Here is a 23586-nt window from a genome sequence, read left to right as displayed (position 1 = left end):
TTTAAAAAAAAAACAGGTAGGGAGAGAGGAAAAAAAGGAACGAAGATGGGGTGGGGTGGGGAGGTTAGGGGGAGGAGATAGAGGAGGGGTAAAGGGCAAGGGAGAGAAGTGGAGAGAGGAGTTATTATTATAGTTATTATTATATAGAGGAGTTATTATTATAGTTATTATATTATAGTTATTATTCTCAATAAATGAATAAATGAGAAACCTCTGGCCAAAATGATATACAAAATTTGGTACTTTGAATGGAAGAAAAGGGCTTCAGACATCTCTCAGGGCCTATTAACCTATTAACTCTTAGTTGTTTCTATAGCATTTCAATAAATGGTAAATAAACAGTAATCCTAACCATCCTTCAAATTGGGTTCTATTCTGGGAAAGTGAGAAAAATTTGGAGATTCAACCTTAGGGGCTTCCCCATACAAATACACAGGGTCCATAGCTGAAGAACATTAAGATTAAAAACCTATTCAAAAATTGAGGACAGAACAAAAAATAATACAACTAAAGTAATTTTAATAGTTCAGCAAAAATAAAAGTCAGTGAAACTATATTAAAGTTTCCAATAAAGATATAAAAAAGGAGAGATGAAAGAAAGGAAGCTTGAGTGGGAGGAAGAGGCCAGGAGAAGAGATGCATCTGCTGTGGAGCTAGGAGGATAACACAAAGATGAGCATCACACCTCAGAGAAAATCTAAAACAAATAAAGTGCTAGTAAAAATGACAGAATATATTCCTAACCAAATCAAAGCTAAAAAAGTAGGAGACAAAGAGGAAAAGGAAAGATGTCCCACTTGGCTCTCCAGACACATGGGGTTGTCTTCTTTAAGGGTACTTCCTGTTGCATGTCTGCTTTGGATCCTGGCTTTAAATCTTTCACTCTGTGACCTAGGGTAAGTGACTTCACGTTTCCAAAAGACATCAGCTACTTTAGCTAAAGAACAGAGATGATAATGTATACCTCACAGAGCTGTGGTGAAAATCAGAAGAAATAACAAATGAAAAATGTTTACACAGTGCTGGTCATGTGGGGAAATCTTGGCAAATACTAGTGATTATTATTAGACACCCCATCCACACATCCAGGCCTGCAGCTGACATTCATAACATAAAGTTGTATTGGAAATTTTTTTATATATTTAGCCAGATATATCTTGCTGTGTCAGAAATGAATTCCACCCTTCAGAGCCCCAGGCAGCCACCAGCAATCAGTAAGATTGTATGTCCTCACTTGCTGTCCAATTTAAACTTTTCTTGATTTCTTTAGGTTAAATCATAAACCACTTATTACTCTATTATATTTGGGACTAATGAAGAATAATAGTAACTATTAGCCACCACTGGTGCCATCAAATGAGAGGCTACTAAAGATATTGTCACCATCTAATAAGTACAGAGAACCAGTATTTTAAATTACCTTTAGCCCTCACATTAAGTTCTTCTGCCTCTTCCCTTATTGACTTAGCTGTCAAATTCATGAAAACAGCCATGGACAACCTTGTACGCACATTAACATCAATTAGAAATCTTTTTAAAAAAGGATGCCCAGTCCTACCCCATTCCTGGTTTATTATGTTGGGTTAAAACAAAAATACCGCTAGTACCTTCTACTATCAACTGTGAGCTAAATAACAAAACTAAGAGTTTGTAGGCCTAGAGAGAATGCCAAGTTGCTCCACCAATACTTCTTCTCTCTCCTCCTAGCAAGTATCCTGACTTTCAGATGCATACCTTCCACCTCCAGTCTAGCCCCACTGACTGCCTCCATGTTTAAGGCTGGAGCACTTGGCTCAGACCTAAAATAATCCACAGATCCTGATGGAGTTACTGATTCACAGGAAGACAAGTAGCCCAGTATAGGTAAATGTGGCCTTTTCTCCTTGAGCCCATTTCTGAGGATCCTTCTGGAAGCAGTTCTTGCTCCATCCTGAGGATAGCTCTGGGAGTTGCAGGAAGCATCCCTGGCCACATGAAGCAGACTGCTACAGAAGGAATGATCGATCCCAGAGAATGAGAAAAGATGCAAAGAACCAATCGTTCATGACATCCCTGAAAGATGGGTCACACAATTAAGTCAATCCGGAAACTTTGCATTTCTGGAAATGAAGTGCATCAGTAAATTCCCTTAATGATTAACTAACAAGTTTGAAAGAGGTTTTCTATTACTAGCAACCAGATGCATCCTAGAGATCCATGGAACATTTTATAAGGGAAGGAATAACCATATTTTAAATTGAATTATATCTGAAAAAGCTATTGGAATGTTATAAATAAACATTCAATTTTCAATACTTCTTTTTGTCATATTTAGTACTATTACCATACTAAGAGCTGCTACTATCCTTCAGTTGTTTTTGTAAGAAATATGACAAATGATATAAGTCAGTCATTATCCTATAATTACAGAAAAAGCCTCTGTATTTTGTTACTGCTGTTCTATAAAAGGAAATTAGTATGAAGTTAATACCAGATGAATAAGAAAGAAAACATCAAGCAAATAAAACAATAAATATAATAGCACAATGGTTTTATTGATGGCAGAAGAAAAAAAATTCTTCCTTTCACTTGTAAAAGTTATTTGCTTCATTTAACTCAGTATTTTTACCCTTCTTTATATGTTGAAGTTTCTCCCCCTAAAAATCTGCTTCTTCTAAAAATATCCACCATGGCTGCATCTTAATCTGAAGGGAAAGTAGACGGTTTATCAACAGGTTTTGACCAGGATGTTTCAGTCAATGGCTCCTTTCTTCATGAAGACTCTATTTTAAAAAGAAACAAAACAAAACAACAAAAAAAAGAAATTGGATTCTTAAATTAACTTTTTCATATTTTTCAAGACACACTTTTGCTGAAACTCATTTGTATATGTGAAGTGTTTGCATAAATATCAATAGAGCTCAAGTAGAATAAGATGAGCACTACTAATTAATTAATTAAACTTCATCTCTATAAAGTAATACACAGAGAAAAGAACTAAGTTTTGTTTGTTTGTTTATTTTTTTATTTATTTGGTACCAGAGATTGAACTCAGGGACACTTAACCATTGAGCCACATCCCCAGCCCTATTTTTGTATTTTATTTAGAGACAGGGTCTCACTGAGTTGCTTAACACCTCTTCACTTTCCCTGAGGCTGGCTTTGAACTTGTGATCCTCCTGCCTCAGCCCCCTAAACTGCTGGGATTACAGGCATGCGCCATTGCGCCTGGCTGAGCAAAAGTTTTAAAACTAAGTTTTTCTTTTAGAAACTGTACATCCTTACACTGTTAGATTGTTTATTGCTATTATGTTGTTTTCAGGAATGTGCACTAACTGAATAGTTTTTAACAAAGGAAGACTTGAAAATTGCAGCCTGCCAATGAGGAGCTACTCCATTCCACCTATCTTTGCTTTCCCTTTAAACACCTTTGAACTGGTTTTCCTGTGTCACCTCCCACTGCCTGCTCCACACCTTTGTTAGGTACTACTGTATTTGAAACTATAAAAATAGATGTAGACAACAGAAAACACATGATGAGAGACTCATTTGCTGCAGTCTTATCTGTTCAACCTCATGCATGAAGGTGCTTGAGCTGGGACTGTAACAGCTACACACAAACAGCTCTAAAGCCTTCTGAAATAAACAGTCCCCAGACTAAAAAACATAGCTTTGAGCATTATTTTCCTCACATGATGTCACTTTGATTGATATGGAAGGGTTCTGTAACAACTGTCTTTGAAGTAATCATTTCCCTGACTTGATTTGAAAAATTTGGCAAAGGGAAGATGGACCAGATCATCAAATAAATAAACGTTTTTAAATCACATCTATTACTAGTTAAAATGGTATTGAAAACTGGACCTTTGACTTGAGCATCTTTAGTTTTTTGGTAGGCTCAGATTTTCGTATCCATATGGAGGTCCTGGAACCAAACCGTCTTGGATACTGAGGATGAATGTATTTCATATATACAATAATAATTATCACAGCATTGTGGGTAAAAAGCACTGAACAATACACAAGTCCATAATCTGACCAGTCCACAGGGGACTTGATGAAATAAATTGCAACACTGGGCATCTTTTAAAAGGAATAAGGAAGACCATGATGTACTAATAAAAAAGGAGAAAAAAAAAAAAGCAAGAAGGTTTGTACTGTGTATATAATAGTCCACTTGTGTAAAAAAAAAAAACAAAAACCCACACACCCACACAAATAGCTACATAATCCAGTACATACACTCCTTCTATATTTATGCGAAAACATCTGAATTCAGACTAGCTGCATCTAAAGGGCTAAGAACCACCAATGGTTTGCAAAACAGGAAGCCACCGAGATGAAAACAGAATAAGGATTAGCTGTGGAGAGTTGTGACTTGGACAGAGACAATTATTTAAAACCAGTTTGAGATTAAGAAAAAAGAGTGTCACTTTTAAATTCAAGCCGTTGTGAGACATAAACACCTACCTATTTTATCTGCTCTCACACTCCACCACCCTGCTTTCTTAACACGTTCCTCCTCAAACACTGTAGCACAGGGAGAAAAATGGAATGATCTCATATATACAAGTCTTCTTTACCTGAGAAATTTAGGATTCTCACATTCTTTAATGATCTGAATTGACTATAATCTGACCCCAAAGTGCACTCTGATCTGATAAAGATGTAATTACAGCCATGACTTTTTATTTATAACTCCTCTTTTTAAAAATTTTATACTTTTGAGCTCATGGTTTTATGGTGAATTCACATTTGATCCTGTGCACCTAAATTAATGTATTTTTCTGTCAGTCTTATTTTATCTAACTATAGAAGGTTTTACACCCTTTGTTCACAGGCCAATTTTTCAAGGGTTGATTCTCAAATCCATTGGAAAACCTCCTTTTATAAAATCCTAAGAAAGATATAGATATAGTGGCATTGGGAATAAGTCTGACAGCCACTGAGAACAAGTATATATCTGAATCTTTAATTACAGCGGCCACCATGGCTATCAGACTTTATACCTAGCATTTCCAACCATACAGGCCTGCCCTATATTTAACTCATAATATAAAAGTCTGATAGGCTCTATTTTAACTTTTAAAAGGTTTAAATCTAATAGCAGCTTTAATAAACATCTATAGCATTGTCTCCTACCTGTGGAGATCTACCTACAAGAAGCTACAAGATCTTTGATTCCTGTTTTATGTGTTCACACCTATGTATTGTGTTGTTTCTACATATGAGCCTGTGTCCATATATCATATACATGATATCAAAATTGACACAGATAAATGAGTGCTCACAAATCAAATTTATATAAGAAATGGATCCAAATACCTTTTAGTTCACGTACCTTGAAAACGAAGTTCAGTTTACGTTAGGCAAACAAATTAAAGATGTGTTTAAAATTACTAACATAAGCTTTTCTAGGTGGTCAGTCAATAAAGTGTTAGTTTCTATAAAATGTCTAAAATGTAATATCCATTGCTTCTAGGATTTTTCTTCAACATGGAAGAGATGGCTAATTCTGTTAACTATAATTGTCTGATATTCTTGTTTCTACAGTTAAAAATGAGTAAATTAGATTTAACACAAATGGGATCAATCTTCATAAATGTGTTTGTTAAAGGAGACATCTGATTAATTTGCAAAATTAAAGTGCTAAAACATCAACTGCTTGACTTCTTAAATTTCATAAGGTAAGATATTTAACCATTAGATGTGTTTTTGTAAATTGGTAAATGAAAAAAGTTTGAGATTGCTTTGTTTTGGGGTCTTCACTAAAAGCAAATGATTAAGGGTTAAAATTCTACTTTCATGTATTGTTCTACCAACAACAATTAAAAGAAGGAAAAAAAATCCTCAATGTATAATAAAATACTGTTGTTTTACTTGGACCCAAGAAGCCTTCAGTTATCTCCCTGAACTTCTGAGAATGATGCCAGCAATGTTGGGGGGTTTCAGGGAGTCTGAGCCAGCTGCAGTGGTTCCCCCTCCTCTACCACCCTGTATCCTTCACTATCCAAAGTAAGGAAAATTTGTACTATCATATAAGTTTGTATGTTTAAAGGTTCCTACCTGTCAGTCCTGGTTTTGGTGATCCTCTCTTGTCTATCTGTTCTTTCTGTTACTGGCCAGGTAAAATGTGGGCCATATTATACTGATCTTACTGGTAGTCTCTTAAAAAAAATTGAGATTTTGGCTGAATGTGCCACCTAAAGGTATGGGCATTTTTTTTTTTTTTTGGTTGTTGTTTTGTTTGTTTTTAAATATTTTATTTTGTAGTTGTAGTTGGGCATAATACCTTTATTTTATTTATTTATTTTTATGTGGTGCTAAGGAGTGAACCCAGGGCCTCAATGTGCTAGCAAGTGCATACTGAGGGCTGTGGGCAGCCCTCAGTAAGGGCACTTTTAAGAGAAAGATGTTTCACTGTAATACTACCTGTCCTTTAAATGGTTTTCTAGATAGTTATACAATCATAAGATTTTGTTCATCGGCATAAAGTATATAGAAGATTCTGTATGTACAGATATGTATAGGCAGTTACAAGATAAGGAGTCTGGACAGTCAGGAACTATGTTGAAGGCATCAAAACGCACTGCCTCTGATATGCAAGGATAGCAGGACACCAAAGAAAGGGTTACAAGAGTTAAATCCTTTCAACCCAGTGCTGGCAGTCCCAGCACTGTTTCTCAGCCTGGCCCAAGGCAGCTGCAGATCACCTCTCTGGGTCTCCCTTCACTGAATATCAATATGCCCAGTTTAAGGAAAAAAACCCAAAGGAGAATCTGGGCATAATTGACAGTGAGGAACTTGCTTAAAGTTGATGACATTATGATAAAAATAAGGGAAACAGGTCAGGCTCAAAAATATCCTGTGGTCTAATCCTTTGACTGCAACCTGGAAGAAAGATTAAGGCACAGCTTTTATATATACTATCTCATATGATCCCTTTTCTGGGATGAAATGTGTTGTGTAAATTAAATGCATAGATAACATTTATAAGGATTGTTTTAAAATATAAGTTTTAGAAAGGGTGTGAAACTAGAAAAGATAAAGTTATAGGTGTAGAAATTATATATATATATATATATATATATATATATATATATATATATATATATATATATTTAGGAATTGAAAATTAAAAGCTAAAGGAAATGTTCTTGATGAGAGTATTTTGTCTGGTAAAGTAATATTCTTGTGCCAAGTCCAAGATGTAAGAGAGGAGAAAACTAAGGATGCAAACAAGTTGTAGAACATCTAAGTAAGTTACACAAGGTTTGTGGAGGGTAAATTTCAAAAAGTTTATGTAACTAAATTGATTATATATAATTAACACAATCAGTTAAAGTTATTCAAGATTTTTCCTAAGGTCAAATATTAACACATGTATAAATCAAAGTTTAATCCTCTCTATTTTAAAGAAATAAGGATTTCTTAAAGCATTAATCTGCCCTTATCTATTAAGGTAATTTCTTATGTCTGTTAAGTTTTATTATTTAGAGTAACCAGTCTTAAAGAAATTAGGGTTGGTATATCTCTAGTTAAACAACAACTATTATTTCAGAATGTTACACTATATTCCAGATTCCAAATTTTTCTTTAAAAGTTAAACCTAGTTAATATAAGTCCATCAGCATAACTGTGGCACTGTTACTGGCTTCCTTGTATACTAGATATATTCGTATCTTCCAAGTACATATATATTTTAAAATATAAGGTTTAAAAGAACATTTTACCAAGCTGGTATTCTTCAAACTAAAGTTTAAAGTAAAGATTTGGGATTATAAAAATTACGTTTCTTGATTCATAGCTATTATACAAACTAAATATGTTTTTACTCTTGTTAATTTCATTATGTATTTTCCTTCTAAACTTCAGAACTATTGTCTGTTAGTGCCTTGTAAAAGTTCAACTTCTAATATAACAACATGAGTTAATTTGAAATAATTACTTATAGGACACTTATAGGACAGACAGGATGTAAGTACTAATACTGACCACAATTAAATGGAAGGGGTAAATAACTGTAAAGTTATAGACATTAAAGTTAAAATCCTAGTAATCCTACTTTAAGACTGGTAAAACTGGCTTGCTGGATGTTTAAACCAAAACTTCGTAGACTAAAGTTAAGGAAGTAAAAGGGCCAAAAAGAAAAATAGCCAATATTTGGCTCTTGTCCTCTGAGTCAGTTTGACCCCAAGGAACAAAAGGACTTCTCTAAGGGTTTTGCAACTCTAGATCATATAACCTCCTGATCAGGGGAATCACTGAGACCTCGGAGAACAGATAGATGATCGATGCACATGCTATAAAGAGGAGGGCCATTGGAGAGGGAAGACATCTTTGATGCTTCAAAGGGAAGTCACATGGTTAACAAGACCCTGATCCATCCTGACAGATGGCACTAAGGGAGCAAAGAGGTTGCTCTCAAGTTTCCAAGACTGTTTCCCTGAGGGAATTCAACTCTTAATTGACAGGAACAAGGTAAATTTGATTAGCTTGGTCTTGAACACGTAGCAAAATAAGTTACAACCCAAATAGAGCCATACCTGGGCATTTAAAAGATAATAGTTGTTCAAATACAACTTAAGATGTACACTTGTGTCAGCTTCACCAAGAGTAAATAAAGGTAGAGGCTATAAAAGAAGGATTCTTAGGGGTGCCCAATAACTATCAAAAAAGTCTATCAGAGTCAAAAGCATTTTTGAGTCAATCTAAGGCCTAACTTCCTACACAGGCAGGCAGCCTTGATCTTTGTTTGCTAGTATGATTATGAACCTCTAAGTGACAAAAATAAAGGGAACTCTACTAAATATAGAGGATATACCTAAAAAAAAGTATTTTACAAAAATCAATGACATTAGATATCTTAACTATATCTTACGGGGGTATTTGTGACATTATAAAAACGAAGTGTTGTGTTTATATTCCTGGTAACTCTGACAATGTAACAAATATCCTTTAAGAGTTACATTCCCAAATGGAAGCCATGTACTCAGTGGCCTTGTCATGGAAAAAAAACTTCTTAGCTCTTGCACCTCCTGGTGAAAAATTGCTGGTCTCTATAATCATATTCATTTATTTTGTATTAATCTCATTCTAATACTTATATCTTCTGTTTATCTCATAGAAGCATTCACTTCTCAGATAACTTTACAACCTGTTCTTTCTAAACTAGACTTTTACCATGGACCCCTCAACTGACTCAAAGCATTCCTAAATGAGAAACCCAAACTGCTTGCCCCACTTCACTCCCTCTAAGCCTGAAGGAGCCAAAGTGGTCATCATTCATTTCCCCTTACAACAGTAACTGCTCTTTTAATTAGAAGGGGGTGGAGGGATGAGATCAGGACAAAGGACAAAGAAAGGGAAAAAAAAGAAATGGGTAGATAGCACTCTCATCACCAATGCTTTGGCACAAAATACTTCAAGAGTCCTCCAAGATCTGAAAGCTATCGACAATAAACTTAAATTAGAGTTGAATGCCTTATAAGCTACTGTAGTGGGCTTGGATGATCAGATACAAAGTCTTTACATCAGGCAACAATTATGATGCCATATTGCTTATTACTTTACTTGTGTAACACCTGTTCCATATAATACCTCCCAATGGGATTGTGAAAAGATAAAGATGCATCTATTAGGAATTTGTAATCATAACAATGTTAGTTTAAATCTCTTGCAAGTACACCATTTATATTCAAGTTACACAGGAAAGATAGATTCCCATGTTATTTCCTGCCAGTTTTACAAAAAAGCTGTTGGATTATCTGAATGGTTTCAATCCTTGGAATGTGCTAAAACATACTATATGACATCTCTTAGGACTCGTATCTTTGTTGTTTATTCTGTGTTGTTTTCTTAGAGTCAGCTACAAGCTCGTCTAATCCCAGTTTCTGCACTTCGGAGTAGACATGCATCAGTTGTGTTTTAAAAATAAAAAGTGGGGAGATGTGGGCAGTGGTCACTTGGATCATGGTGTTTGACTGCCTAGAGCTGTGGCTAGCTTTGCCCTGGGAATATGCTGTTCAAAGGTGCAGGACGAGATTTCCTGGGAGCTGTGGTTAAAGACCCTATCTGAAGAAGTACACTGTAAAGATGCTGAGTGTTTCATGCAATGTTATAGAATACACTAGTATAATAGCTTCTAGATCAACAGTATATGACCCCAAAATTACATTTCATTAAGTAACCAATCATGTTTTCTTCATCAAATTCCTGAATATATACCAAGAAATATTTCTCTTTCTCAAAAAATTGAAAAGAGATTAAGCAATTAAAAAGTAAACTCAATTATTGGTGTTTATTATATGTAAACTTTTGTGCTTTCAAAATTAATAATCATTTCACAGATCATTATCACTTTCAAAAGAAGAGAGGAGGTACAGAGAAAAAAGGAAATTAGAAATAGTACTTGTGGAAAAAAGTTTGGTGGAAAAGGGAGTATGTAACCATGGTATAATCTCAAATACTTTATACCAATTGTTTGAAGGAGCTATTTTTTTCTATTCATATTATTATGAAATATCAGTAATTAGACTTACATATTCAACATCAATTAACATCTTTCTTTATAGGGAAACCACTTTACAAGGTCAACTTTTTTTTACCTTTCTCTGATTAGTTCCGTGCCCGGGGAGGTTGGTAAAACTGCTGGGTTGGCCGAGTAGATCGTCTTGGCTGGCCATCACCTCCTCTACGGAACTCAAGAGTTTGGTCATAGATGCCTTCTTCTTCCTGTTTTCAAAGAGTAATGATTTAACATGTTCAAAACAGCTCCAACTTTCCTAAGTTAAATACATTTTATGGTCCCCCCATTTTAATGTACCCTCTTAAACTACCCTGGGATTTGGATCAATCAGCTTTGACAACAGAGGGAAGCAAGGGGAAGAAAAACAAAGGCGGGGAAACTGTTAAAACTTGTTTGGTGCTTAGTTAAAAAAAGAATGTAATTGGTAAGAATAGAATCAAATTTAATTTCAGAAAAGGTAACTATTTCCAAGTAATTGTGTGATTGTCTCATCAGATGAATTAATACAATGTGATAAAAACAGAAGATCTAATATCATAAAAACAATTTTCTTGAGTATTTAGACTTCTAAATATTTTCACATATTTGTCATGGAAAAGAATCTTGATAAGACATGGAAAAAGGGTTGAAGAGGTACAGAATGTTCACCAACTGTCTGTCCTCATTGGATGAAATCTCTAACATTGTTAAGAACCTTACGTCTAGAGATAGAGATAATGAATTGGAACATGGGGAGGTATACAATGTATATATAAAGAAAGTTTCATGCAAGATAGATTACTATAGTAAAATTCAAACTGTTCTCATTTTCGTTCTTACTGAAGAGGTAGACTTATTAAAGGAACAGCATGGGGAAATTAGGATAAGCAGATTAGACAGCAGAAGAGAGTATAGTTAATTATAATATTTGAAAAAGACTTAAAAGCAACAAAATGTAGCCAAAACACATTGGTTTCTTACTGAGTGCTGCCACCCTGTAATCTTAGTGTTTCTGAATTAATTCAGCTATGACATATGTAGCCTCTTAGAAATTGAAAAAATTGGCTCTCAATTTTGTTTATGAAAAAACATTTATTAAGTAGAAAGTTTAAATTCCAACTGCACTGTGAGAGCACAACAATTTGTATGATTTTGGAAATTTATTCTTTTTTCCACCTCCTCACTGTATCTCTGCATCTTCTTTTCCAAAAGACTGTTTTTCCTTTGCTTTCTTAATGATATGAGAAATTATCGGGAAGACTGAGTTCTATTCTTTTAACTTTTACAGATCCAACTGTTGTAACTGTACCTAACGGAAACAGAAAGATGATAAAATAATTTGATCAAATGTTATTATTTAGCAATAATATTTAGTATTCAGCATGACTCTTATTGTTAGGCATCCTCCATAGGATTCTTAAGACAGAAACATTATGTCCATTTTATATAAAGAATATTGAAGTCCAAGAATGCTTTCTAACTTTGCTTCTAAAACTTCTAAGACAAATTTTGGTTTTGAATTTGAACTCTGTTATTTATTTCTTTAAGTCTCGGTTTGGATATAAAAGAAACAAGTCAATAGCCCAAAATTAATGATTATCCTTGAGACCTATCATCCAAGAAATAAGATACTCTGACAATATATCTAACTCAACAGCCTCCTTATAGAGACAAAATTTCAGATGAGTTCTCCTTTTTCTAAATCCCTTTCATTAACAAACTGAAAATGATTAGAAGTGTCAGATATTTTATCTGTAATTTAGCAAAGCAATTAAAATGCAGGAAGAAAAATGTGAAGGTAGCCAGAGAAAGAACAGAGTTGTTGTTGTTGTTATTATTATGTTCTGAATGATTGCCAAATATTAGTTAAATTTGAAAAGGAGCTATTTTAATTTTATTACAAATGACAACATTTAATATTAGTTTGTTTTTTAAAACCAGCTGATAACATGTCTAGGTTGAATATTAACTAAAAAGGATAACAATGTGTTTGGTATTGCAGGAAATGAAGTAATTATTTTAGGGATTAGAATGGAATGTTATTTTTCTCCACACCTAGCTGCAGTACCAGCTGAAAACATCTAAAAATCTGTACTTTACCAATAAAATACACTGTTAAGAGGCAGGATACTGCATTTGCTGAGTGAGCTGGGTTTATATAATAAAAATGACATTACTATTTTAAAAAATTGTGTTTTCTGTGTTTAAGAATCAGACAGTACTAACCAAAACCATTGAAATAATTTTATAGAGATAACTGACCATGAAATTTATTTCCCATTTTCTACAAAATAGAAGCCAAAATACAAATAAAAATGATTCTGACAGTTTTGTTTTCAATTACTGTCAAAGGCATAACTTTTTTTTTTTTTTTTTTTAAGTCTTTAAAATCCCTCCTGCAGGGCAGGCAAGGGCAAATCTGGTTATGCACAACAACCACTTTTATAATCTACAGCTATTAATTTTATGTACTCAATGGGTATCTTCTTCCACTTTCTATAGCACACAGCTCAATTTAATAAATCAGTTTATTTTGAGCTGTGTTTGAATGAAATTCATGTTTTTTCTGCTTCTAGCCCATCTTCTTCCTTTAGTTTTCACTAATACATTACATACTGAAAATACAAAGAAAATTCATTTCATAGTTCATGAGCATATTTTTAAAAAATCTGACACTACATGACAGCTGGCATAATCCTGGAAGCATCCCTCTAGATTGGACAGACCAATCTATAAATTCAAAGAGATGAAGTAATTTACTCAAGTTGCAGAACTTATTAGAGGGAAAGCCCACACTAGAACCATTTTGTTTTTGACTCCTGGGCAAAAAGGTCTTTATAGGCTTGTGATAAAGCCATAAAATGGGACTTTGCAATGTTATCTTCACCTAAGTTTTTGAGACTTAGAGCCATTTCATCAAGAGTCCAATTTTGGCTCACCTTAGACATGTTATCAGATAAAAGCTGGTTTTTAAAAACAAACTAATATTCCAAAACAAGCCCTCTTTCCATGCCAATATTCACTAGTCTACTGATCCTTTTTAATGAAAAATTAAAATAATACAAATATCCCTGTGACATCAAGCATAATGATGTGGTATTTTGAAACAAAATAGAAACCAGTGCGAAAATGAGGCACACAACTCTATCAATAAAGTATATGATTTGTAACAACTGCATCTTTCCTGGACAACATCTTCAGTCTCTCATTGGTGCACATAGTGTCTAGAATGGGGAGACAGACAAACTACATGTTTCCCATTTATGAATGAGTTATTGAAGGTCATTGTAAGTCAGTTACTTGGAACCTGGAATGTATTTCAGTAGGTTTGAAACACACATAATAGTCAGGTTCTCTGTATCACAAATATTCAAGTGAAGTGCAGCTAAGCATATAAATAAGTATTATACTCTAGGCTGGGGGTGTAGCTCAACAGGAGAGCCTCCGAACACACATGCCCCTGGGCTTGATACACAGCACCACCAGAAAAGAAACAACAACAAAACCAAACAAGTATTCTTCTTGGAGCAGTGGTTCTCATTTCATAGATACTTTGTCACTCAGGAGATATTAGGCACAAAAAAAGTTGTTACTGCATCTAATAGAGGACAGGGATGCTGTAAAACATTCTAGAATGCACAGAATGGCCTATATCACAAAGACTTATCGTATTTGCTAATAATGTAAATAAGCTACTGTTTTTATTTACTTAATCTAATAAATCAATTTATCTCAGATTACCATTTCTTCACCATTTTCTCACAGTAACAACTGTGAGGAGACAATGATAGATTATTTAGCAGGAGCAGGGAATGGGGGTGGTAATTCTCTTAATTAAAATAAATCTAGTAAATTAATGTAAATTTATTTATTTCTTTTGCACTTTTGGGGATTGAATCCAGAGCCTCATACATGCTGGGCAAGCACTGTTAACACTGAGCTTTATCCCAGCCATTTTACTTTTTATCTTGAGACAGGGTTTTGCCAAATTGCCATGGCTGGCCCTGAATTTGTGACCCTCTGTCTCCACTTCCCCAGTTGCTGAGATTATAGGCATGTTCCTGGGAATACCTGTCCTTTAATAGTTATTTTGTGTATAGCTTAATAAAATATCTTCTAGTTTATTCTTTTTAACAAATTGTGTAGTAATGATAAAACATAAACCAGTGGATGAAATTTAATGTTCTCTCAATAATCATCCTTGAGTTTTAGGATGTTTTAAACAATTAAATATTAATTAGTACATGTCTCTTTCAGTAATTCACCTATGGATCACCTACTCTGAATTTCCAGGCCACATTTTGCCTGGTTACCTTGAGTTTATGGAACTTTAAATACCTGCAATATAAAAACCTAAGCAAACAATCACTGTAAAGACAAATCTTTCTCCAAACATTACTCAATATACTCCAAAAGTAGGACTTAAATATTTTTAAATGACTTATTTTTAAATTGTACCAATATTTGATCATATCAGAGTCACTGAAATTGAAAGTCAAACCTGGATCTGCTCCTACTTTCTATGAAGATCAAGCATAACCTATGTACCTGTGAAAGCTGTGTATTATCAACACTGAACCTTAATTTACCAATTACCTTTGTTTAAGAAGTATATTTCACTTCATATTTATTGTTCTCCCCCAAAACAACCCAAGCTTATGTGGTAGCCTAGAACCACAGATTATAAGACAAAAGTTTTTGTGAAGAAGTTCTTCATTCAAGTCATTAGAGCCACAACCTGAACTAGAATGCAGATCTGATTCACAGCCCTGGCTGCCTGTCACTGTGCTCCTGAATAGTCAAAGTGAGGAACACAGATATTAATTTCAGAACTAGAAGGGAAATTGGGAATAATCAAATGGAGCAGATTTACATCATTATTATTGTTGTTATTAATTTTGAGGTAAATGCAGCATGTTTTTCAAATTAAATTTTATGTAGAAAACTGATGTAAGGAGATGGGCTCAGATTAAAGTAGACATCTTTACATGTATGAGCACTGTTCTTTGGCTTTCTCTTCCTCAGTGTCCCAAGTTTTGTAACACTCAAGGCACAAATATTAAAAACTCAACCTAATCAAACCTCTGCTATACACTGGGAACCTACTGAGTGGAGTACTTGATTGATAAAAGAAAGTGAGCTAGTGAAAAAATAGGAATTGGAATGCAGGACTCCAACTCTGAGTTCAGAGCCCTTTCTCTTTTGCCTGTGATTACAGAGAAAATCTATACCCTACTCTTAATTCCATAAATTGTCTAATAATAAAAGCTCAACTAAATGGAGGAAAAAAACCCATTAACATACTTCATTAACATACGAAAAAGCTATTATATAAGCAAATATACTAAAATTTATAAGACTAAATTTTCTTAGTTTTTGAAGCTTTGAGTAAAACAAAATTCCACTTTAGAAGAAAACATAATAGGGAATTATAGTCTCTCTCCCTTTTCCCTAGAGCAGCTCTAAGACCACTTTTTTTTAATAATATTTTTTTTTAGTTGTTAATAGATCTTTATTTATTTATATGCAATGCTAAGAATTGAACCCAGTGCCAGGCAATTGCAGTACCACTGAACCCCAGCCCCACTTTTTTTTTTTTAACATTACATATATCTGGCAATATTTTATATAAACCAAAGCATTTTATGGCAGAAATGAGAAAAAAAGAAAGCACTAATTTAAGACAAAAGAAAAAATCAGATTCAAAATCTAATTAGCAAACAACTCTTCCAATATGCATGGCTGATATAATGATTTATTCCTATATAAGAGGACTGAGGAATATTTCACCAAGTTTCTGATCTTTTCTTTTTAAAATTCATATTTTCAAAGGAAATAAAAATTCTTGATTTTACCAGGTATGATAAAAATCATACAAATTCCTACTAGCTCAAGTGTTTCATTCTATGCTAACTAAAGCACAATCTGAATAGACTTAAAACTTTAACATAAAAGAAAATGTGGGATTTTTAAATGAACAAATATAGTAATGTTTTTCCTAAACATGATTTTTTTTAACCCTTTGATACAAAGCAAAAAAGCTACTTTTAGGGGTTTAGGTACTTATGAAAATTCAGATAAGTATCAAAAGGTTGCATCCATATTTTAAGTAGGAGAATAAAGTATATAAAAGAGACTAATTTCGGCCTTACGACTTCCAAAATGATAAATGTTATGGATCCTCTTTCATTCAAAAGCACATCTAAGTTTATTTACAACTTAACAATAGAAAAAAGGGAACGAATGTTTATTCTACCATGTGCTTGCATTTTGCATCTTGTCTCCTTTACTCTTTGCAAGAATGCTCTGAGTTATTTAATCTCCCATTTCAGAGTTATGTTAAGTGACTATGCTTCAGAAGATCCCTAGGCTGTACCACCTAAAGTTCTTTGCATTGCATTACACAGTGTATATTTACATTTCTTGCTTCAGAGAGTTTTTCTTAATTTAATAGCCTAATTTTCTAGGGTTGATTCTTTTAAATTTTTTTCATCATTATTGAAGTATAATTGACAAACATAATGGGCAAATAGCAGTCATGAATTTAAGGGGTACAACTTGATGTTTTGATACTGTGAAATGATCAAAAACTAATTAACAAATCTACTATCTCACATGGTTACTATTTTTTCCTAATCATGTTTCGAAAAAAACATTACCATATTTATTCTCTCTCTCTCTCTCTCTTTTTGTGGTGAGAATATTGAAGTTCTATCCTTTAAGCAAATTTCAAGTATACAGTACTGTATATCGTCAGTTGTGGTCACCGAGATCTTTTTTTAAAATTTTTAAAAATATTCATTTATTTTTTAGGTGTAGATGGACACAATACAATGCTTTTATTTTTATGTGGTGCTAAGGATTGAACCCGGGTCCCGCCTGTACGAGGTGAGTGCTCTACCGCTGAGCCACAATCCCAGCCCACTGTAACATCATACAGATATTTATCAAAAGCTATTTTGATAATTTATTAGCCTTTATTTTTGCATAGTAAATAGAGGACTGTCATCAAGTAAATAGAGCCCAGTCACCAAGATCTTGAGCTCATTCATCTTGCATATGAAACTTTGTAACCTTTGAACACAACATCTCCCCGTTTTCCTTAACTCTTTTTCCTGGTTACCACCATCCTATTCTGTTTCTGTGGATTTGACTTTTTTAGATTCCATGTGTTAAGTGAGATCATGCAGTATTTGTTTTATTTTACTTAGAATAATGTCCTTAAGATTCTATGGTCAATTCTGAATAAAAGGATTGCATAAGCCCTGCAGGTAGTGTAAATACCATTTAATGGTCATCATCTTTGTTGAGATCCTACAGTGCAGTCCAAAGAATGAATGTATCACTTGTAAAGACATGTACCTCTCTCTAAAACACACTGCCTGTTTTAGCTAAAGGTTAAACAGATTACCAACACTCCAAAAGTCAGAGTAGGCAGAATATTCATGCTCTAACAGATGTTAATGTGTTGGGAGATTTCCTGGAGAAATATTATGTTATGGCACTGGCATTTAAGAGCTCTTTCCTTTAAATCAGATCCGAGTCTGGGCTTAGAGTCTACTACAACCTAAGCATTTAACTATGCTTTCCCTATGTCTCAATTTTTTTCACATACAAAATAATCAGGACTTCAAAGATTTACTAGGAGAATTATATGAGATAATAAAGAGTTTAACAACTTTATATTGGTTACTATCCTAAATTAAATAACTTCAGGTTAATAAAATATACATCCTTCCTTCACTTAAACTATGCAGATTCACGGATTTTCCTGAAAATCAGGAACTTAGCTCCCTGTTAACAGTATCCCCAAATTACTTTGTGAAGATAAAGAAAGTGAAGAGGTCTTTGGAGAAAATCAAAGGGCCAATTCAAGGAAAAAAGGTTCTCACCCTGCCTTTCTTTTATTTCTTCAGAGGTTCAAAAACTACACACAAAAACTAATAATTTTACATTATAGTTCAGTTTGTTGCTTCCATTGTTTTTGTTTCTCGAGAAAGTTAATCTTTTTTTTCTTTTGAATTAGAGCAAAACCATCAAACAGAACATAAGGAGGGAGGAAATTAGCAGAGGATCAAGATTGAAAATGATCAATAATATGAAATATGATATGTCAAGAGCTTTGTAATGTTTTGAACAACCAATAAAAAAAAGATTAAAAAAAAGAAAATGATAAATAAAAAGTTATAGACACTACATCAAATATGAATATTTAAAGATAGAATTAAAATAAATTAACATGATTAATCTCTTTAATATCTCACCCTCAGTCTGTACACTTGAAATTTTAGTAAATGTCATAAAATGGAACAGACTAAAAAATAAAGGAATAAAAAAATAAAAAATAAAATAAAAAAAAGAATGAAAAATTCTAACCTTAAAGCAAATAGAGACCCAACATAATAATAACATTATCACATTTAATTTCTAATTCATGTCTAACTACCCATACTAACAATGCTTGCATAATAAACTATAATTACTTCTCTTTAGTGAAGCATATAGAAAAGATATGTTTTAACTCATTTTATCAGTTATTAAGCCAGCTAAGTTTTCATTTTACGTACATCTAGGAATCACTGATGTGATCTCCTCTGCAGTACAAGATTCCTTTGCTGTATCACACAAATGCTGGCTTTGCCCCCTTGAAATAACTGGTGAAGTTAGCTGAAGCTTTCTTGGACAGCCAATTCTACTGCTTTGTATTCTTCACTATAAAGTATAAACCTGCATTTCTGGAACTTCTATTTATGTTTTCCAGATCAGTCTGTTTCCTCTACCATAGAAAAGATTTTAAGTTATTTAAAGGCAAATATAATAACTTCCCTTACTCTATTAATAAGAATCATTTGTCAAATACCATTATTTTTAGAATATACATCATTTTGATCATCTTTTATACAGTTTAGTATTTACTATTCCACATAACCTAGAAATCACAATAATACTTTAAGTACGGCCTGCCTAGAACATAACACTAATATGTATTTCTCAGGAGGAAGGTACTGTTCTAGGCAATTTATATGTCTATCAGGCAACTGGTTTAATGTTAATGTTTTTATCAGTTGCTTGATCAGTATTCATTCATACTGTGCTTGCCATTAACTGAAATTTCTATAACCTCCCAGGTCTATTTCATTATGTATTTGTAGAGAACAGTTTTTTTTTTTTGACCTACATACAAAGTTCTAAATTTAAGTGTTGTTGATGTTTGTGCACTAATAAAAGATATTACTTTGGCACAGTATCATCATTGGCATAGTGAATAACTGTAACATCATATCAGATATTTATCAAAAGCTATTTTGATAATTTATTAGCCTTTGTTTTTGCATAGTAAATAGAGGACTGTCATCTAAAAGGGTACCATCTAGATAGGTAGTTAAAAGTACCTTAATCTTGGAACTATTTTCTAGTGAAATTTAGACAGTGATAAGAGAGTCTTAGTATAAGATTAAACTATAGTAGCAAGAAATAATAGATTAAAAGGCCTAGGTAGGTTTATTTTCTACCATTTGTAAAATAGTTTCTAGTCCCTTGAAAAATATCAGCTGATAATTCTACTCAAATACATCTTCAATTGTGAGAACTAAGATTGATTAAAATAAATGACTGAAAGACACCTTATCAGAACAACCTATCACATATCAAGTTAGAAGTTACTGTTATGCTGAACATTCTTAGGTATATCATTTCATTAAACTCACACAAAAATTCTCCAGTAGGTAATTTCATTTGCTTCCATTTATAGGTAAAGTATAGGATCATGCTCTATGGTGTCAGCTAGTACTAAACCTAAACATCAGTTCTGAAACCCAGCCCAAAGATTTTAGACAAGTTACTTAATATCTCTATACCTGAATTCATAGTTTTTCTGGTGTATAAAATGAAGATTCCATAGAGATCCTATAGATATTAAACCGGTTAATGTGTAACAAGTAATATATCTGGTGGCTGGCACAGAAGAAGTATTTCAAATGGTAACTATGTTGAACAGAAGGAACTTTAGTCCTCACATTCTCAACTGTTTATACTATTTTACCTCAATAAGTTCACAGAGAAGTAATATCATCTCGTTACTATCAAATATATAGATTTCACTCAGTTATGTTTAAATTTATGAATTTTCCCTCTCTTTTCCATAGTGTTCAATATTTGAGAAGTTAGACAGTATATAACATTTCCTTTTTAAAAAAATATTATTCCCAAGCTTAGGAATCTTTCACAATCATTTTAGATGAAAAGATATCACAAAGATTTTCTCCAGGAATAATAAGGGATATGAACTTATTTCCATCAAATGTAAATTCTATATTTTAAAAATACACAAAAACAAATCATTTGGATGGTGAGTTCTGAGAGATGAAGTCTATATCGTTATTTTTAGAGTGAAGCTTATTAAGGCTCAATGAGAAGTCAAAAAGACAGAAATTCATAGTTTTCAAACAGTTTATAAACTTCTTTGTTCAGAGTATAAAATGTATACTATAGTTAAATTTCACTTTCATTGCTTTTGAAGAAAGGCATGACAGTCTTTTAAAAACTGCACTTAAGTAGGAGGAAAAGATTGTCTAGGGTTAAACACTAATTTATGCAAAATCCAGGTTTTGACAGGACTCCTGTCAATGTCAAATAGCAGGTGCACTTTTTGTAGGACTGGCAGAAAAGCCTTGTATCAGAGCTAAAATGAAGTTGCTGATTTATGAAGGCTGTTACAAACCATAAAATTTTAAAAGCATGGAATAAAATAGTTTCCATAAAGAAAAAAAAAATAGAACTCATTATAACTTTGCAGTAAATACCATTAGCTTAAGGGACCATGATTCAATCGTTTTCTGAAAAAAATTAGTTTACTTTAAAAAATGTGGATTTTATATTAGAGCTATATTTTAAGAGTAAATATAAAATTTCATTTTATTAGTAATTTTTGAGCAGAAAATAAAATTTTAACAAAAAAAATGAAAGAAAAGAAATTAGCTTGAAGAAAAGGAGGGTATGAAGAAGCAGTGAGGGTTTCCTTCCAAGGTAAGTAATTTAGGATGGATATACAAGTTCTAATTTCAATTTGTAGCTGCTTCTGCAATTCAGGGTCAAAAATCATCACTTTTCAGATATTACCAATAAATGAGGATGCTCTTTCTAAAGCCTTAAAGGAAAACTAAAGAAATGAAACTATCACTGATTCAGAACCCACATGCCTGACATTTTAATCATCCTGCGACCTAACAAAATATTTATTGAGCAGTTACTGTGTTCCTCACAACCACCCTATGAGGTTACATTTCTACTGTTATTTTTCAGAGGAGAAAATATAACCGAGGTTAAAAAAGATTATATATGCCTAGGTTATGCTGGACTCTAAAGTTCATGCTCTCTCAACATATTACAGTAGATGCAGAGGCTAAAGGATAAAATTAGGCTAATTATATAATAAAACTTTTATGAAGTTAATACGAATAAATATCAAGTGCTTTCCATTTAACACTTTAAATATATAATGAAAGTAATGCATTAAGGTAAATACAGAGCTTAGAACTAATTTCTGGTACAAAAACTAAAGAATACGATAAAGTGAGATATCAGTTCCCAAATGTAAATTTCTATTCTTTATAATGCCAGATGCAACATAAAATAGTTTTCTTTTATTGGTGTGAGTCAAGCTATTTAAACATTTTATCCTAGTGAATTATAGAAGCAAAGAACCTAGCACACAATGCCAAACTAGCTCTTATGTGGCACCTTAAACTTACAAAATGATTTTGCAATGTGTTGGTATTCATGCTCATTTTTCTTTCAGTGAAGAAAGGAGGCATTTTTTTTTTTTAACTGAGAGAAATCCAACCGGCTTATCAAATACAGAAATCATATTTATAAAACTCATCCAAGTTAAAATTTTCCCCCTCCCTTTGTATCTACAGATATAGATTATTATCTTTTCCAAGAACATGACTACTTGAGAAGGAAAGTATAATAAAGCAGTAAAATTCACTAAATATTTTCAAATTCTTGACATTAACATTATTCATTTGAATACATTTATCTACAGAAGTTTAGATAAATACAAATTATTGTTTTGTACACTTAGCAAGTTTGTACATTTACTTGAGAATTTGTCACTAAAATACTTTAAAAATAAGGGGTGTTCATCAATTTCATAAATCCCCTAGTAATATTTCTCTGTTTCAAGAGTTATAACATTCATAGCATGAACTGTGAGACAGGTTATTTTTCTAAACTCTCTGTAGTTTTAGAGATCCTAAGTTGTTTTGGGTTCTTTTTTTAGAAATTTTACCAATATTTTGGGATGGTAGCAATTAGAGATTAAGCATCTATGATGACAGAATTGTGCCCTCCAATGACACAGATTACTCTATGGTAGTTTACAGACTTCTTTTTGATCATAAGAACATCCATTCTTAATAGGATTATGTAGTTTCCTATTTTAAATTTCATTGCTAGTGATGGACAACACTTTATAGCTGTCATACAAAAATTATGATGAGCACTAAAAAATTTTTCTCATTTGAAAGTGATAGGAAAATCTCTCTCCATGAGTGTTGATAATAGATGAATAGGTCAGTAGATTAGGTTAAACCTTATGAAATTAAACAGTGTCTTAAAAAAATAATTTCCTACCTTATTTTCTTGCTCTCTTTACTGAGTAAATCCCCCAAAGGAATAATTTAGCAAATACCACAATTTTTCAAACACTAGTGTGTTTCACATGTGTGTGTATAAATGCATGCACATGTATACACACATTGTGTCTTGCTTTGCTCAGATACCCGAATAACGTTTTTATTTATTGAATATATTCATACCTGCCATAAAGATGAGCTCAAGATGACCTGAAACTTTGTTAACATTCCTGGGATTATATTGCCATATAACCAAGAGCCTAAAACCTGCTTCACAGGACATTTTCCAATACTGAATTTTGCTGATTTCCAAGGGTCACAATATTATTACTAGATAGACTCTCAAACATCAACTTCCTCATGAGACCCCTCTACTGAAAATTGGTTGAGTGGTTACCTGTTAGCTTGGGCTTAATAAACCCAGAAGGGTTATATCACTTGTGGATCAAATACTTTCCTTAT

General features: G+C 33.0%; 1 protein-coding gene across 3 annotated transcripts in view; it reads right to left on the bottom strand.

Moving 5' to 3' along the window:
• Positions 1-2515: 2515 nt before the first annotated feature.
• Positions 2516-23586, bottom strand: part of Tdrd3 (tudor domain containing 3) — a 116771-nt gene continuing 95700 nt past the window's right edge. For 2 of the 3 annotated variants that reach the window (XM_076872088.2, XM_076872089.1), the window contains exons 13-14: positions 10587-10713; positions 2516-2762 (exon numbers count right to left, since the gene is read on the bottom strand). In XM_076872088.2, coding sequence (XP_076728203.1) covers positions 10597-10713 — 117 coding nt within the window. In that variant the 3' untranslated portion in view covers positions 2516-2762; positions 10587-10596. Of the gene's footprint in view, positions 2763-4449; positions 4510-10586; positions 10714-23586 lie in introns of all 3 variants that reach the window. The other variant, XR_013092858.2, reaches the window with a different exon arrangement.

The sequence above is a fragment of the Callospermophilus lateralis genome, chromosome 12, assembly GCF_048772815.1.
Source record: "Callospermophilus lateralis isolate mCalLat2 chromosome 12, mCalLat2.hap1, whole genome shotgun sequence".
In the NCBI taxonomy this organism is placed as follows: domain Eukaryota; kingdom Metazoa; phylum Chordata; class Mammalia; order Rodentia; family Sciuridae; genus Callospermophilus; species Callospermophilus lateralis.
This window is presented reverse-complemented; position numbering and strand designations above follow the sequence as displayed.